Below are 16,313 nucleotides of genomic sequence, written 5' to 3'. Positions count from 1 at the left end.
AAATCAAACTAAAGTATGTAAGGGTAAAGAATTATGACATACATAACATCCTCAAAGGGCTCACAAAAAAATTATGTAGGCATATACATAACCAGGGAACACAACTGATAAAGAAAATGAGAGTAAATTACTGCTAACAGTCAAATCTAAGTAAAGAGAGTATGGGTGTTCTTTACATTATTTTTATTTTATAACTTTTTCTAGGTATGAAATTATTTCTAAATAGTTATTTTCCAAGTAGTAATGAAAACTACTAAAACCTAAATAATTATTTCAAAGTTAAAACAAAAAAATACTGTCACTTCTTTGCACTTTCTTTTATCTTTCACTCACTATAGTCTTCTGGACCTGTTTTCTTCTCTTTGGCACCATACTGCAAGGCCAGTACTAAGTGCTTTTGATTGGTAATCCATTTAATCCCTACAATAAATTCTGTGAAGTACTCTGGGTAACCACCCCATGTTAGTGTTAAGGAAATTTAGGCTTAAACAGACTAAGTAATGGGCTCAAGTTTCAGAGCCAGTAGGAGGCCAAGTAAGACTAAAGCCAAGTTATAACTAGTGGGAAAGGACAAGCTCTTACTTCCTTTGTTATACTATCACTCGATGCCTTATAAACAAACACTGGCATCAATTTAATAATTTTTCTCTAATTTCTTCCCATAATTAAGAATCTCTTATTTGGACTGTGAAGCAACCAGAACTCCTGTATCTGCTGATAGGAAAGTAAATTAATACAGTATGACTACTTTACAAAGCTAAACACATGCCTACTCAATAATCCAGCAATTCTAAGTTTATACCCAACAGAAATGTGTCCATATGTACACTAAAACACATAAATAAGAACATTAGTAGCTATTCATAAACACTCCAAAGTAGAACCAAGTCAAACATCCACCAACAATGGAATATATAATAAGCTGTAGTATAATCAGACAATGGAATACTATAAAGCAATGGTTCTCAGACTCTCTGGTCTCAGGAATTCTTTGCACTCTTAAGAAAATATTGAGGTTAACCATCCTCCCATCCCCCACCTCAAGAGCTTTAGTTTTTGCACATTATCACCACTAATACTTTCTCTGAGAAATTAAAACTGTGAAAATGTAATACACTGACTGAATCAGTAATGAAAACCTCCAAACAAATAAAAGCCCAGGATCAGATGGCTTCACCACTGAATTATACCAAACATTTGAAGAATTAATGCCAATCCTTCTCAAGGTCTTCCAAAAAACTGAAGAGGGAATACTTTCAAACTCATTCTGCAAGGCCAGCTTTACATTGTCACAAATCTAGACAAGGACAATTACAAAAGAAAATTATATGCCAATATCCCTGATAAACATAAATACAAAAATTCTCAACAAAATACTAGCAAATCAATTTCTATAGCATATTTAAAAGATTATATACCATAATTAAGTGGGATTCATCACTGGGACTCAAGGACAGTACAATAAAGGCCATATATAACAAGCCCACAATATGAACACCATATTCAATGGTAAAAAGCTGAAAGCTTTCTTCTAAGATCAGGAAAAAGGCAAAGATGCCCACTCTCATTGTTTCTATTCAACATAGTACTAAAAGTCCTGGCCAGAGCAATTAGTCATGGAAAAAAAAAGGGGGGGGGCTTCCACACTGGAAAGAAACACATAAAACTATCTGTTTATACTTAACCAGATATATTGAAAACACTAAAGATTCTACCTAAAAAAAAAAAAAAAAAAAATTTGAATACATGAATTCAGCAGTGTTGTAGGATACAAAATCAATACACAAAAATTAGTTGCATTTCTATATGTTAACAATGAACTATTCAAAAAAGAAATTAAGAAAACAACTTATGACAGCACCAAAAAGTAAAATACTTAACAATGAATTTTAAAAAGGTGAAAGATCTTATACATTGAAAACTGTAAGACACTGATTAAAGAAACTGAAGATGACACAGATAGATGACAAAATATCCTCTGTTCTTAGGATGTCCATACTATCCAAAGCAATCTACAGATTTAATGCAATCCCTATCAAAATTCTAATGGCATTTTTCACAGGAAAAAAAAATTCCAAAATTCATATGAAACCACAAAAGACACCAAGTATCCAAAGCAATCTTGAGCAAGATCCATCATACTGCCTGATTTCAAACTGTATTACAAAGCTATAGTAATCAAAAACAGTATGATATTAACATAAAGACAGGCACATGAACAGAAGGAACAGAATTATAAGCTCAGACATAAACCTACACACATATGGGCAACTAATCTTCAACAAAAGCAGTCTCTTCAATAAATGGTGTTAAGAAACTGCACATCCACATGCAAAAGAATAAAACTGAGCCTTTATATTACATTATACACAAAAACCAACTCGAAATGAATCACAGACTTGAATGTAAGACCTGAAACTATTAAACTCCTAGAAAACAGAAAAGAAGCTCCACTTGACATTGGTCTGAGCGATAACTTTTTTGATATGACACCAAAAGCTCCAGCAGTAAAAGCAGTACTAAACAAGCAGGACTATGTCAAACTAAAAAGCTTCTGTAAAAAGAAAAGAAAAAAGAAGAAAAGAAAAGAAAAGAAAAGAAAAGAAAAGAAAAGAAAAGAAAAGAAAAGAAAAGAAAAGAAAAGAAAAAGAAAGAAAAGAAAGAAGAAAAATAAAAGAAAGAAATTGTCAACAAAATGTAAAAGTCAACCTATAAAATGGGAGAAAACTTTGCAAACCATCTCTGATAAGGAGTTAATATCCAAAGTAGGTAAGGAACTCATGCAACTCAATAGCAAAAAAACAACCTGATTTCAGAAAGGGTAAAGGGGGCACCTGGTGGCTCAAATATCTGCCTTCTGCTCAGGTCATGAATCTTAGGTTCCTGGATCAGCCCTGGTTAGCTCCCTGCTCAGCTTTTCCCTCTTCCTCTGCTCCTCCCCACCACTCATACTCACACATAGTCTCTTTCTCTTCTGTCTCAAATCAATAAAATTATTTAAAAAAAAAAGAATTAAACATACATTTTTCGAAAAAAGACATAAAAGTGGCTAGTAGGTACATGAAAAAAAAGTTCATCACTAAGTATTAGGGAAATCTAAACTTTACACCTATTAGAATGACTATCATCAAAAAAATAAGAGATAATGTGCTAGTGAAGATGTAGACCAAAGGAAATTCTTTGTGCACTCCTGTTGGGAATGTAAACTGATATAGATGCTATGGAAAACAATAGGAAGGTTCCTAAAAAAATTAAAAATAGAACTACCACATGATTCAGGAATCCAATTTTTGGGTATAAATCCAAAGATGATGGATGACATGACTATCTCAATGAAATACCTGCACTCCCATATTCACTGAAGTGTTTATTCACAACAGCCGACATGGAAACAACCTAAGTGTCCAACAGTAGATGGATGGATAAAGAAAATAGGGTACATATACACAATGGAATAGTATTCAGCCATAAAAAAAAGAAGAAAATCCAGGCATTTGTGACAACCTTGATAGCATAATGCTAAGTGAAATAAGTCAAACAGTGAAAGATAAGTACACTATATATGTATTCCACCTATGCAGGGACTCTAAAAACATGATACTAATAGAAATAGGAACAGAAAGGTGGTTGCCAGGGGCTGTGGAGTGGGGGAAATGTGAGATGTTGGTCAAAGCGCAAAAACTTCAGTTGTAAAATAGTTTCCAGGGATCTAATGTACAGCATGGTTACTGCAGTTAATGATATTGTATTATATACTACAAAGTTGGTATGACATTAAAGTTTTAATGTTCTTACCATAATAACAAAATGGTAACGAAGTAAAATGTATGTTAACTAGCCTTATTGTGATAAACATTTCACAACATATGCATGTATCAAATCATCACATTATACACCTTAAACCTACACAATGATATATATCAACTATATCTCAATAAAGGTGGGGAAAGAAAGAGATGAGTCAATACAGATAATCCAAACTGGATTACTTAAAATAGACACTCAAAAATTACTTAAAATAGACATATCTTCTTATGCATAGTTCTAGTAGACTATTAAAATTAATTCAATCTTCTCTAGTTTATACAATATGATGACATAATAAGCATGGAAGTACACCAAGCCTTCTCTCTCCCAAAAACAGGGAAAACAGCTTTAAAGTGAGCTATGTACCACTGAATTTTTTAAAATAATCCATCATCCTGGTTTAAAGAAAAATCTAAGTAATATGATACATAGTATTTTTTTTAAGATTTTATTTATTTATTTATAAGAGACACAGGCAGAAGGAAAAGCAAGCTCCCTGTGGGGAGCCTAACGCAGGACTCGATCCCTGGATCCCAGGATCATGACCCAAGCCAAAGGAAGACGCTCAACCACTGAGCTACCAGGTGCCCCTGATACATAGCATTTCTAAACCCAAATATAAAACTAGTTTGACAGATTTTTCTTTTTTTTTTTTTTTAATTTTTTATTAATTTATGATAGTCACAGAGAGAGAGCGAGAGAGAGAGGCAGAGAGAGAAGCAGGCTCCATGCACCGGGAGCCCGACGTGGGATTCGATCCCGGGTCTCCAGGATCGCGCCCTGGGCCAAAGGCAGGCGCCAAACCGCTGCGCCACCCAGGGATCCCTTGACAGATTTTTCTAAATTATTCTTAAAATCTCACTTCAAGGTGTCCTGACTACATTGTGTAACATTATCAAAAGAATAAGGACAGCAGTGATTTATTAAATAAACTACCATGCTATTTGGTCTTCAAAATTAACATGTATATATTACAATTGATACATTAGTTAGTTCTGTCAAAAGATCTGTAATCAGAACAACCTATTACTAATCAATGAAAATTAAATTAGCAAATGAAAATTCTCTTACTAGGCACATATAATATTAGGTTTACTAATTTTGAGACTAAACAAGATGCACAGGAAGAACTGAGCTCATATATGTGCTATCAAGCATATAATCATGATTTTTAACTTTAAGTTGTGGCAGAAAACCTTCTCAAATATTCTAAATTTCAAAAATTATCCAAGGTTATAACAGTTGGTACTTGAATTTGGAAATATTGTGATTTCTGTGAAACACTTGGATTTCTTGCTGTTCGGTTCTAACCAACCATACCAGGTAAATATTCCAAGGAATTTTTTCCTGGTATATTTCCTGATTAAATGACTTGAATTTTAAAGTGTTGTAATTAGCACTTTTCTCTTTTTTAAACATAGAATGTTGAAATGTAGTATTACTTCAATAACCTTAAAGATACTTCAATACTATTTAAACCCTAATATTTTAAAATAGGCCAGTTTTTAAAAAGAAATCTGATATAATAGTTGTGATGGGGTATGAGTACCTCAAAAATATTTTTCCAGATGTAAATAGTATCAAACTTTTTCCTCCTGTGTTCTCTCCACTTACAAAGACCCATTAAATCCCCTCCAAAAGAACAGACAACAACAAAAAAAAAACTTTCTATCCACCCACCTACAAAGGTTTCCCTAGAGTAAACAAAACAAAACAAAAAGGATGTTTACCATGACAGTAAGAGAAGGAAGAATGCTAATGCACCCTCCATTTCTCTACCAACACCCAGATAGCTGCTGTCTTTCGACTTCTAATATGGGTCCCCTTGGCTGTGAACACTGGGTTGCCTAACACAAACGGGAATCTGGAGCTCTAACATCTTTGCTTTCTCTCCTATAGCAGAGATGTTTAAATTCCAAACTAGAGACAGAGTCCTAAATATTAACACAGCCTGTCTCTTGTAAATTTCCTCTTTCATTTCATTTGAAACAGAGTCTCAACACTAACTATAAAGTATGAAATGAAAAAAATCTGTTGTATATTAAAGCACATATGTCATCAGTATCCACAGGAATACTAGAAAATCTAGATTCAAATTATCTGTGCCTCTTTTATAAACAAAATATTTTCTGTTCTAAAAACAAAAGTTGTCAACAGATCAGAACCAGTATGCTTACATATCCTGACTCTTAGCAGGAAATAAACAAGTAAAAAAGACTGAGGGAAGCATTCAGGTAAAGAAAGAAAAAATAAAGAATTTTTATTTAATGTACAGGAAAACCATTGCTCACCTGATATTGAGGGTAAAATGCATAATATGTGACTGAAAAAAGCTTAAAGGAACTTTAATAGAAGTATTTTATTTGGACTCAAATATAAATTATTAAAACTATTTTAAAACACAATGACTTTTAATTATATTGCAATAAGGCTTCTGTAACTACTATTCATCAATTCAACCAGTATTTAAATGCCAAGCATTAGAATAAGTAAAACTTTAATTATAATAATAATTAACATTTTTGAGAGTTTCACATATATAATGAAATTAGAACCTAGTACTTTTTTATGTAACAACCCTATGAATAGATACCACTTTGGCCCAATCTCACAGATGAGAAAAAAAGGAATTTAAAAGAACTTGCTCATAGATGTATAACTAACTATAAGGGACTAGGCTAGAAATCAAATACAAGTAATAACTCAACTAATGGAGTACCTTAATCACTGTTGTAGATGGTCATAATGAAGTCTTGGGAGACACAGGCAATACTGGTTAATGATATAACGAAAGTACAAATAAAGTGCCTTGACAGCATAAGAGACATAGTCACTGCCTACGACAAGTTCCCTTACTAAGAAGGAAGTCAAAATATTCTGTGCCAGTTTAAGGAGTAAAAGTATTACTAATACTTAGACAAATTGTATTAGTAAGTATATATTTTAAAATCTAGAATCCAAAATAAATAAATTAATTAAATTAAATAAAATCTAGAATCCATGAGAGCTGGCATTCAATTTCATTTCTGTTTAAAACCTGTCAGACTTCCTTTGAAAAACAGGATCTCATTTCTGGTAATCTTTCAAAACAAGAACAGGTAAATTATCAGCAAACATGCAAAGGGAGGAATTACAAACACAGGATGTCTTCACAAAAGAATAAAATCATTCTTCAAGGGGGCCTCCAAGATCTCCTGTTCCTCCCTCAAGTAAAACTGAAAATTAGAGATTTTTTTAGTCTACATAAAGGATATCATCTACCATTAATGTTTGCTATCTTTCTACCAAAGAAGTCAAAATCAGAAGAGGTTAAAAACAGAATTCAAGGAGTAAACAACAAATACATTGTGTAAACAACAAATACAGGCAATTTCAAGAGAGAAAATTAAGATGGAAATGGATGAAACTGAAGGCAAGAAACTTAATTTGTAACAGAACTAGCAACATAATGTTAGAGTCAAGGATAGACTAGGTATAAAGGAAGAAGTCGATCATTAATCCTTAAACTACCACCCAAATTACAGAGAACTTGTACCTCTTTATACGAAACAAAAAAAAATCACATTATTTTTATATAATTTACTAGAATCCTTCCTGAGATCTGGGAGAAATCTATAGTAGGCTTGGTAGGAGATGATTAAAGTCTGGTCTATGGAAAGGCACCTGGGTGGCTCACTTAAGTATTCCACTCTCGGTTTTGACTCTGGTGGTAATATGAGGGTCCTGAGATCGAGCTCCCTGCTGGGCTCAGGGTGGAGTCTGCTTAAGTCTTTCACTCTCTCTACCTCTGCCCCCTACATGCTGGCCACATTTGCTTGCGTACACACACACTCTAAGATAGATAAATAAACCTTAAAAAAAAAAAAGGGTCTAGTCTAGGGCAATAGATTTTAAAATAAGACCACACACACACTCTAAGATAGATAAATAAACCTTAAAAAAAAGGGGGGGGGGTCTAGTCTAGGGCAATAGATTTTAAAATAAGACCTACACACACACTCTAAGACAGATAAATAAACCTTAAAAAAAAAAAAAAAAAGGTCTAGTCTAGGGCAATAGATTTTAAAATAAGACCACAGAGGAAGCTACATGACAGTGTAGAATAACCATATACAGTTTCTGGCACATTAACTCACCTCTTCTTTAAAATAACACAGAGGCATTCACCAAGATTTTATATACACTCAGAGGGGTCATCTAGGTGATAAGTAGGCCAGTATATTGTGCTTTGAAGTTCACATTATGGCATAGATTCCAAAGGCCTTCTTAGAAAAAGTTGTTAGAATTTACAATGGAGAGGCACCTGGGTTGCTCAGCCAGTTAAGCATCTGCCTTCAGCTCAGGCAGGTATTGATCCCAGGGCAACAGAGTCCCAGGTCAGACTCCCTGCTCAGCCGGGGGTAACCTGCTTCTCCCACTCCCCACCGCCTCCTTGTGCCCGGCTCTCTGCGTCAAGTAAATAAATAAAATCTTTTTTTTTTTTTTAAGATTTATTTATTTATTCATGATAGACAGAGAGAGAGAGAGGCAGAGACACAGGCAGAGGGAGAAGCAGGCTCCATGCCGGGAGCACGACGCAGGACTCGATCCCGGGACTCCAGGATCAAGCCCTGGGCCAAAGGCAAGCGCTAAACCGCTGAGGCACCCAGCCAGGGATCCCCAATAATTTTTTTTTTTTTAAGGCTCCTGGGTGCTTAGATGGTTAACCATCTGCCTTTGGCTCAGGTCATGATTCCAGGATCCTGGGATCCAGCCCCAAGTCAGGCTCCTTGCTCAGCGGGGAACCTGCTTCTCCCTCTCCCTGTCGCTCCCCGTGCTTGTGCACCATGCTTTCTTTACATCAAATAAATTTTTAAAAAAAATTTTTTTAATAAATTAAAGAATTTGCACTGGAGATAGCTTTCATGTAACTATAGGAGATGTCGCCATCCAGTAATCTCCCACTAGGAAAACCTCCTTAGGATGCTGTTTATTTTTTCTCTTAGTAATAAAAGCAGAAAGCAATGTCCAGCTACAGGGAGTTTATAGTAACTCACAGAGACCCTCAGAGTTCACGCTTCCCCTGAATATTCAGGCTTCATTAACATTTAGCATCAGAATCTCAAAATTGGGCAGCCCTGGTGGCTCAGCGCTTTAGCGCCGCCTACAGCCCAGGGCGTGATCCTGGAGACCCGGGATCGAGTCCCACACGTCAGGCGTCGGGCTCCCTGCGTGGAGCCTGCTTCTCCCTCTGCCTGTGTCTCTGCCTCTGCCTCTGTCTCTCTCTCTCTCTCTCTCGATTAAATAAATAAAACCTTAAAAAAAAAAAAAAGAATCTCAAAATTGCTGGTGTCAAATGCAAGCTAAGGTGTGTACGAATCTGTCCAGAGTCGAAGCACAGACTTTGGGAGCAAAGTATTTGGTTGTCACAGATCTAGAAGCACAACTCAGATACAAAATTCCTGTAACATTACCAGAAGAGTTTTATTGAAAAGCTGTAATGCAAGTCTTAGTAATTAATGTGCGCAATCTAAAATAAAAAAGTTTCCCAGGACTCCTAAACTGTTACATACGGAATTCAAAGGATGACAGCAGTGAATTACTTGTGAAAAACATATTTCTTTTTCTTTTCAAAGTTATTCCTCGGTGACTACGAAGCAAATGAAAACATTGTTTACTCAGCGCAATTAGGAATTGTTTTAAGACACCCACTTTTTTTGAATTACAAAGATACTTAATCTTAAATTAGTACCAAGAAATTAAAGCAATCGCAACTACTTCTAAATGTGGCCAATTAAGCCTACAGAACAGGGTAAGGAAAAGCCCCCATACACATCACAACAACAATTTCTGTACAATTTTATTTTGGTAAAAACCACCCGAGTCCACGGACATCAGACCAGAAACTTTAAAAACCCTACAAAACCTTCTAAGGTCCGACTCAGTGCCTCGATGCCGGACATGTCTCCACCTCCTTTGGCTCTCAAGCGCCGGGGCCCGGGGACCCCAGGGGGGCGAGCGGGCGGGCGCTCGTGGCCTGGGCGCCGCGATTCGAGGCCGACCCCGGCTGACTCCGGGCGCGGACCGGCCACGGGCTTCGCGGGAGCCCCCCGCCCCCGCCCCCGCCCCCGCCCCCCACTCACCGTGAAGCGCTGGTCGCCGACGCTGCCCACGGAGAAGCAGTGGTCCCCGGGGTTCACGGCCCCGGTCAGGACCTGGTGCAGGTTCATGTCCGCGCCTTAGTCCAGCAACGGACGCCGCGTCCGGCTCATGCCCCGGTCGGCTGCCGCGTCCCTCCCCCCTTCCCTCAGGGGCGGCGGCCGCTCTTGGGCGGCGACGGCGGCCGCGACAGGCGCCTGGAGCCGGAGCCGCTCTGCTGGGGCCCGCAGCTCATCCCGAGCCCCGGCGGCCGAGGCCCGGAGGGGGCGGGCCGCGGAGAGGGCGCCGCGCGGCGCCAGTCGCGCACCTGTCACAGCCCGCGCGGGCCCAGGTGAAGCTCCGGGTCGACTCAAGGGCCGACGCCCCAGGCCGACTCCCCGGGGCAGGGCCGCGCCGTCCGCACGCTTCCTCTGGGCTCGGGGCGGCCGGCCCAGTCCCAGCCTCAGTGGCGCAGGCAGCACGCGCGCCCGCCTTCCTCGTCTGACCTGTCCCTTCCCGGCTCCGGTGCCCGCCACCCCCACTGGCCTTTGCCGCTCACTACGCGTCGCTAGGTCCCCTCGGCCGAAGTACCGCGAGACTTCGCGCGGCGGAGAGGGGTACTGCGGGAAGGGACTCACTTCTTTACCACAGTTTACGGATCAGCAAGTGTGAGAAGCCAACGCCTCGTCTAGTCAGATGCTGGCCAATCCCGAGCGCCAGTCCGCCTCGGCCCCGCCCACCAGTGGAGGACGGGCCAATCCCTTCGAGGCTGGTGAGTGAGTCCGTCGGTTTGAGTGCTGAGCAGAAAGGAGCTTAGAAGAAAACGCAGCGAGCCTAGAACGAGGTGGGGATACTCCGCTTATGCTTTAGGTTAGGGCTTAATCCGTCGGGTCGGAAAGCCTGCCTGAAAGGAAGAAGTGCATTATAAATGCGGTTGCGGTGTCCTCCGTTCTGGTTGGACTACAAGTCCCGACAAGCACCGCTCCCCGAGGCGGCCCTTCGGGGACTCGAAATAGAAGTGACCCTTCTTGCGTCCTCCGTCCCGGCGTCATGGTTTCCCCAGCTTTCCGCGCATTTCCGACGCGCTGAGCAGGGTGATTTTGGAAGACGTTAATACTCGACAACTGTTAAAGTGAAGCGTTTTCGGCTAAGTTTTCCTTAACAAAGGTTTTGAAGTAGTGCTCGTACCACTACTGCACCAGCCCTAGGTTGAGAGTTTGTTTCGCAAAAACAAAAACTAAGGAATCCAAAATGATTACTCTAACAGTTGCGACAGCTAGATACCTTCAGTATATTCAGACACAAGTTTTGTGTTATTATTGATCAAAGTCTATTTATACATTTACTTGCATATATTTAAGCCTCTGACTGTCCGTTCCGTCTCTGTATCTTGAGTGTCTAGCGCGGCGCCTGTTCCAGGGCAGGTGTTGAGTACATGATAAATCGATGAATGTAAATAGGAATTCTCCACCTAAAAAGAGTAGTTTGTTAAAAATTGCTAAATTGATTTTTATATACTTTTGTTGTGGCATTAAAAAAAAACTTTCATACTAATACTTGGATGGGAGGGTATTAGTTTTATCTCTTTATGCTTTGCCAAAAATGTTTGCGATGTACCTTTATTTTGCAATAGAAACTTACTTTAAAAACAAGCTTAAGGGCACCTGGGTGGCTCAGTGGTTGAGCGTCTCCCTTTGGCTCAGGTCGTGATCCTGGGGTCCTGGGATCCAGTCCGCATCAGGCTCCTGCATGGAGCCTGCTTCTCCCTCTGCCTGTGTCTCTAACTCCTCTGTGTCTCTCATGAATAAATAAATAAATAAAATCTTAAAAAAAAAAAAAGTTTAAGAGCCATCCCCTCTTTTTTAATTTGAAAGATGTAAATGGATTCTATTATTTGTCCCAATCTCTTTAAAACAGTAAGACTTAAAACTTAATTTGTCTTTAAAAAAAAACATTTTATTGAGATCTAACATAAACTTAATTTCTATTTTAATTATTAATTGAAATCTGATTCCAAGTGGCTTTAAGTCAGTTTTATATTTTAGATTCTAAATGAAGTTTTTCTGTGTCCCACGAAAATTGTATGTGGCCCAACATATTTACTCATTCTATCCTGATCAGTTTTTGGTTTTCAAGGGCATGCAGTACAACAGAATAAAAGAAACTGAGTGACCTAGTAGTTAGGAAATCTGAAATCTACTCCTGATCTCACATTAGCTATATACGACCTTGGAAAGATTTGACTAACTCTCCTCATCTGTAAAATCAGCAAGTTTAACCTATCAACAACATTTTGTTTGCCATTTTCATTTCTGCAACTCACTACATCTATTAGTTTTTATTAAATTCCTTCAACCTTAAGTGAGACTACCTGAATTTGAATCCTAGCCTTACCACCCTCTTAGATTATTTAATCTCTGTGCTTTACTTATCTATAAACAAGAAATAGTAGTAGATTTTCTTTATATAATTATCATGAGGATTAATGAGAACAGTGTTGGGTGCCTGGGTGGCTAATTTGGTTAAGTGTCTGCCTTTGGCTCAGGTCATGATCCCAGGGTCCTGTATTCGAGTCCCTCATCATGCTCCCTGCTCAGCAGAGAGTCCGCTTCTCCCTATACCCTTCTCCCCTGCTTATGATCACACTCTCATGCTCATCACACTTTCTCAAATAATTTTATTTAAAAAATGAGAACAGTGTTTGGCACATAGAATTCAGTAGATATTAGCCATTATTATTATTATTATCATTATTACTAAATAAACCTAGCCTTTCAACGTATTTTTACTCTTTTTAAGGTTTTCCAGATAGTGTCAAACCTCAGTCCAAATCACACTTTCCAGGGATGCTTGAAATTGTCACAGATGTTCCGAGGACATTCTAGTCTATCTAAAACCGTGGCACTACAATACCTAATGAAAAGCAAATGTATTCTTTTGCTTCTTATTCATCAGAAATACTTCTACTTTATTAAATTGCCCATTAAACAACCTTTCTTTGATATACAGTAGATAAACTGTTTCATTGAAACAACTGAATGCTAGTAACTTATCTTTTTTTCTTCCCCTGCAACTCCTGTCAAGTGTCTGGTTTTATACAGCCCTGAGCTAAGAATTTTTTTTACATTTTTAAATGGCTGAAAATATCAATAGAAGAATATTACTTAATGCTATGTGAAAATTATATAAAGTTTACATGTCCATAAATAAAATTAAATTGGGATACAGCCATGCATAATCATTTAGGTATTATCTATGGGAGCTTTCACACTACCAATGCAGAGCTGAATACAGTTAACCATTGAACAATGCAGAAGTTCCAGTCTCAAAGAGGAAGAGGGAATTTAATTAGACTCAATAAGTAGTGACAGTGTAAAAAACAACAAACAGGCTAACCTCGGAGATCCTGGGAGAAAAAAAGGAACATATATATTTATAGGAAGCCCACCCAGATTGAGAAGTATTCGTGCCTGTTCTTCACTTTCTGATTTCCTGAAATCCTTGTCAGTACCCTCTTCCCTGCCACCCTCATCCTAAACTCATTAATATAAATTCCTATCTCTCCAGTCCTTGTGCCATGGGAGCCACCAATAAGAGTTTCAGCCAATACTCAATAGATGAGATTGGAGGTAAACAGAGTCCCTCATCCTATAACTAAGGCTGAATCAGGGGGACTATGTTGCTGGACTTTCACACAACCATTTGGAACTTACTGGTTCATAAAAATAAAATGAGAGTGTCTGTACATCTAAGACACCAACTGACCCAGGAATCTGCCTGTACTGGCAACAGCAACAGCAACCTTGCTATAGCAAAATCGTTCAGGGATATTACAGGTTAAATAGATAGTCGAGCAATGAAATAGGACCCTAGCCATCATTTGCAATATTGTTACTATAAAAAAGTTAATTCTAATACCTCTAAAATTTGGAGATGGCCATTTAATGCTCCTTGGCTCACACTCACTTGCTCAGCTTAAGAGTTCTCCCCCCATAAGCCCTTCAAGGGCAGTTATTTATAAAAGCTACTATTTATTAAGCACCCACTCTACACTATCATGGGTATTTTATTTCATTTAAATCTCAATAAATTCTATATTACAAATGAAGAAACCTAAACTAAAAAAAGAGACTAAATATTGCCCAAGGTTATATTAGATTTGGATCATTATCACCACCCAAGGATTTGAACTCAGATTTCTTGGGCTGCAAAGTTCCCCTCTAAGTGCTCTCCAAAGACCCCTGAATCCCAAAGTGAATACCAGCAGAGTACTACTTACCTCCTTGCTGACAAGGTGAGACACAAAGATGAGATGACTTCTTTAAGTTGGATCTCCAGTGGTTTTCTAGGAGAAAGAACCATCTTCCCCAAATACTTTTCTTTTCCCCTTCTTAAAGATAGAGGAAAAGGTGTGACCTCTTTACCTTGACCCACTCCCAAACTATAAAGACCGTACTTTGTTGAAAAATAAAATAAACATCTCCAGCCAAAAACCTTCTGATACTTTCCTACCACTAAGGGAAATGTTGTGGGGTGGGGCCGGCATACTGAGGTTTGGATTCATTTTCCCACCTCCTTCTGCTTTGATCACAGTTCTTTTCTCTCTCAGCAAATGCCAGAGAACACAAACACAAAAACATGAGACAAAACCAGCAAGATCACCCTCCAACTGGGCCACTCCCAAACCCTCTCCCTTCACTGACTGCATCAGAAGGCTGCAGGTAAGAGGCACAGTGCTCCTTTCTCAGATCAGGTGGGGCAAAGTTTATAAATTAGAATAAATTAACGAGGGCAGGAGAGGAGCACAACTTTGTGCTGGGAGGGCCCCTTCTATCCAACACACAAGAGAGTTGATGGGAGGCGGGGGGCGTTTCCAAAGGCCTCTACAGTAGGGATAAGAGCACTGGGGACAGAAGTCAGCTTTTCCTCCATGTTCTTTCCAACCCAAGCAGAAGAATTAAGAGTGGAGAGGGAAGACACACACAAGGAAAAATGTATACCAATTAGGTAGATATTCACTTAGTTAAAGGCAAATACTTCTAGGAAAGTCTTGGAATTAAGTAAGTCATACAGATGAGTTGTGGCTTTAATCTGACTGTGACTCTCCTCCTGCCTATTGGAGTTTTCATTAGGCAGAAATAGAAGAGATGTAATTTTGCTCTCATTTGCTTTCTCTGCCATTGTGGGGTGTGTGTTGTTGACTCTGCTGTGTCTTCTCCCAAGATTTTGAGGATCAAGCAATTCCTGGCAAAGAGACAAAAGTGGAATTGTCCCAAAATCAATGGATTTGGATGAAAATTGGTAGTAGAACCAATTACAACTGCAAGAGAAGACATTGGAGAAGCACCAGTTCGGGTCTCTAAGGAATTATACATGAGATGGTGCTCATCTATGCCCTTTTAAGGTCAATTACATCTTACTATATCACTGAAAATATCACTGCCATCTGGATAGCTGGACATGTTTTATTGGGAGAACACCTCTTCCTTTTATTTTATACTTGTGCACTAGTAGCTTGGTTTAGTAATAAATATGTGAGACCTTTTGTTTGGGAAAAAAAAAAGGGAGTGAGGAGAGTGTAGAAGGGAGAGGCCATATGGCAGACAGCAGCAGGAAGTTTTGTTTAGCCAGAAGCAACCTGAGGTCAATGGACTCTGGAAAGGTAATGAAGAAAAGGGTCTATCCCAATCAAGATCCTGTCAAGTTGGGATCCCTGGGTGGTGCAGCGGTTCGGCACCTGCCTTTGGCCCAGGGCGTGATCCTGGAGACCCGGGATTGAATCCCACGTCGGGCTCCCGGTGCATGGAGCCTGCTTCTCCCTCTGCCTGTGTCTCTGCCTCTCTCTCTCTCTGTGTGTGTGACTATCATAAATAAAAATTAAAAAAAAAAAAAAAGATCCTGTCAACTTATTTTGTGGGTACTGGCAAATTGATTCTGAAATTTTATAAAGAGGAAAAAGACACACAACCAGTGAACACAGTACTGAAGAAGAAGAACAAAGTAGAAGTACTGACACTAACCAATTTTAAGACTTGCTGTGAAGCTACAGCAATCAGGACAATGTGGTATTGGTGAAAGAATAGACAAACAAATCAATGGAACAGAATAGAGAGCCCAGGAATAGACCCACAGAAATATAATCAGCTGATCTTTGACAAAGAAGCAAAGGCAATACAATGAAGCAAAGATAGTCTGTACTACAAATGCTGAAAAATTGAACAAACACTTGCAGAAAATTAATCTAGACAAACCTTAAACCCTTCACAAACTAACTCAAAAATAGATCACAGATCTAAGTGTGAAACATAAAACTATAAAATTCCTAGAAGATAACATAGGAAAAAAAAAACAGATGCCCTTGGGTTTGATGTTGACTTCTTATGTACATA

General features: G+C 38.9%; 1 protein-coding gene and 1 long non-coding RNA gene across 8 annotated transcripts in view; one reads left to right on the top strand and one right to left on the bottom strand.

Moving 5' to 3' along the window:
• Nucleotides 1-10,479, bottom strand: part of DMXL1 (Dmx like 1) — a 128,732-nt gene extending 118,253 nt beyond the window's left edge. For 5 of the 7 annotated variants that reach the window (XM_038551869.1, XM_038551870.1, XM_038551871.1 and 2 more), the window contains exon 1: nucleotides 9,930-10,016. In XM_038551869.1, the coding sequence (XP_038407797.1) occupies nucleotides 9,930-10,016 (87 nt within the window). Of the gene's footprint in view, nucleotides 1-9,929; nucleotides 10,148-10,252 lie in introns of those variants that run through there. The other 2 variants (XM_038551873.1, XM_038551868.1) reach the window with 2 other exon arrangements.
• Nucleotides 10,480-10,504: 25 nt separating this feature from the next.
• Nucleotides 10,505-15,544, top strand: LOC102153456. The gene is made up of 3 exons (XR_005366561.1): nucleotides 10,505-10,768; nucleotides 14,534-14,645; nucleotides 15,148-15,544. It is a non-coding gene; the product is annotated as an uncharacterized LOC102153456 (long non-coding RNA).
• The last annotated feature ends 769 nt before the right edge of the window (nucleotides 15,545-16,313 follow it).

This window comes from Canis lupus, chromosome 11 (genome assembly GCF_011100685.1).
Source record: "Canis lupus familiaris isolate Mischka breed German Shepherd chromosome 11, alternate assembly UU_Cfam_GSD_1.0, whole genome shotgun sequence".
NCBI lineage: Eukaryota > Metazoa > Chordata > Mammalia > Carnivora > Canidae > Canis > Canis lupus.
This window is presented reverse-complemented; position numbering and strand designations above follow the sequence as displayed.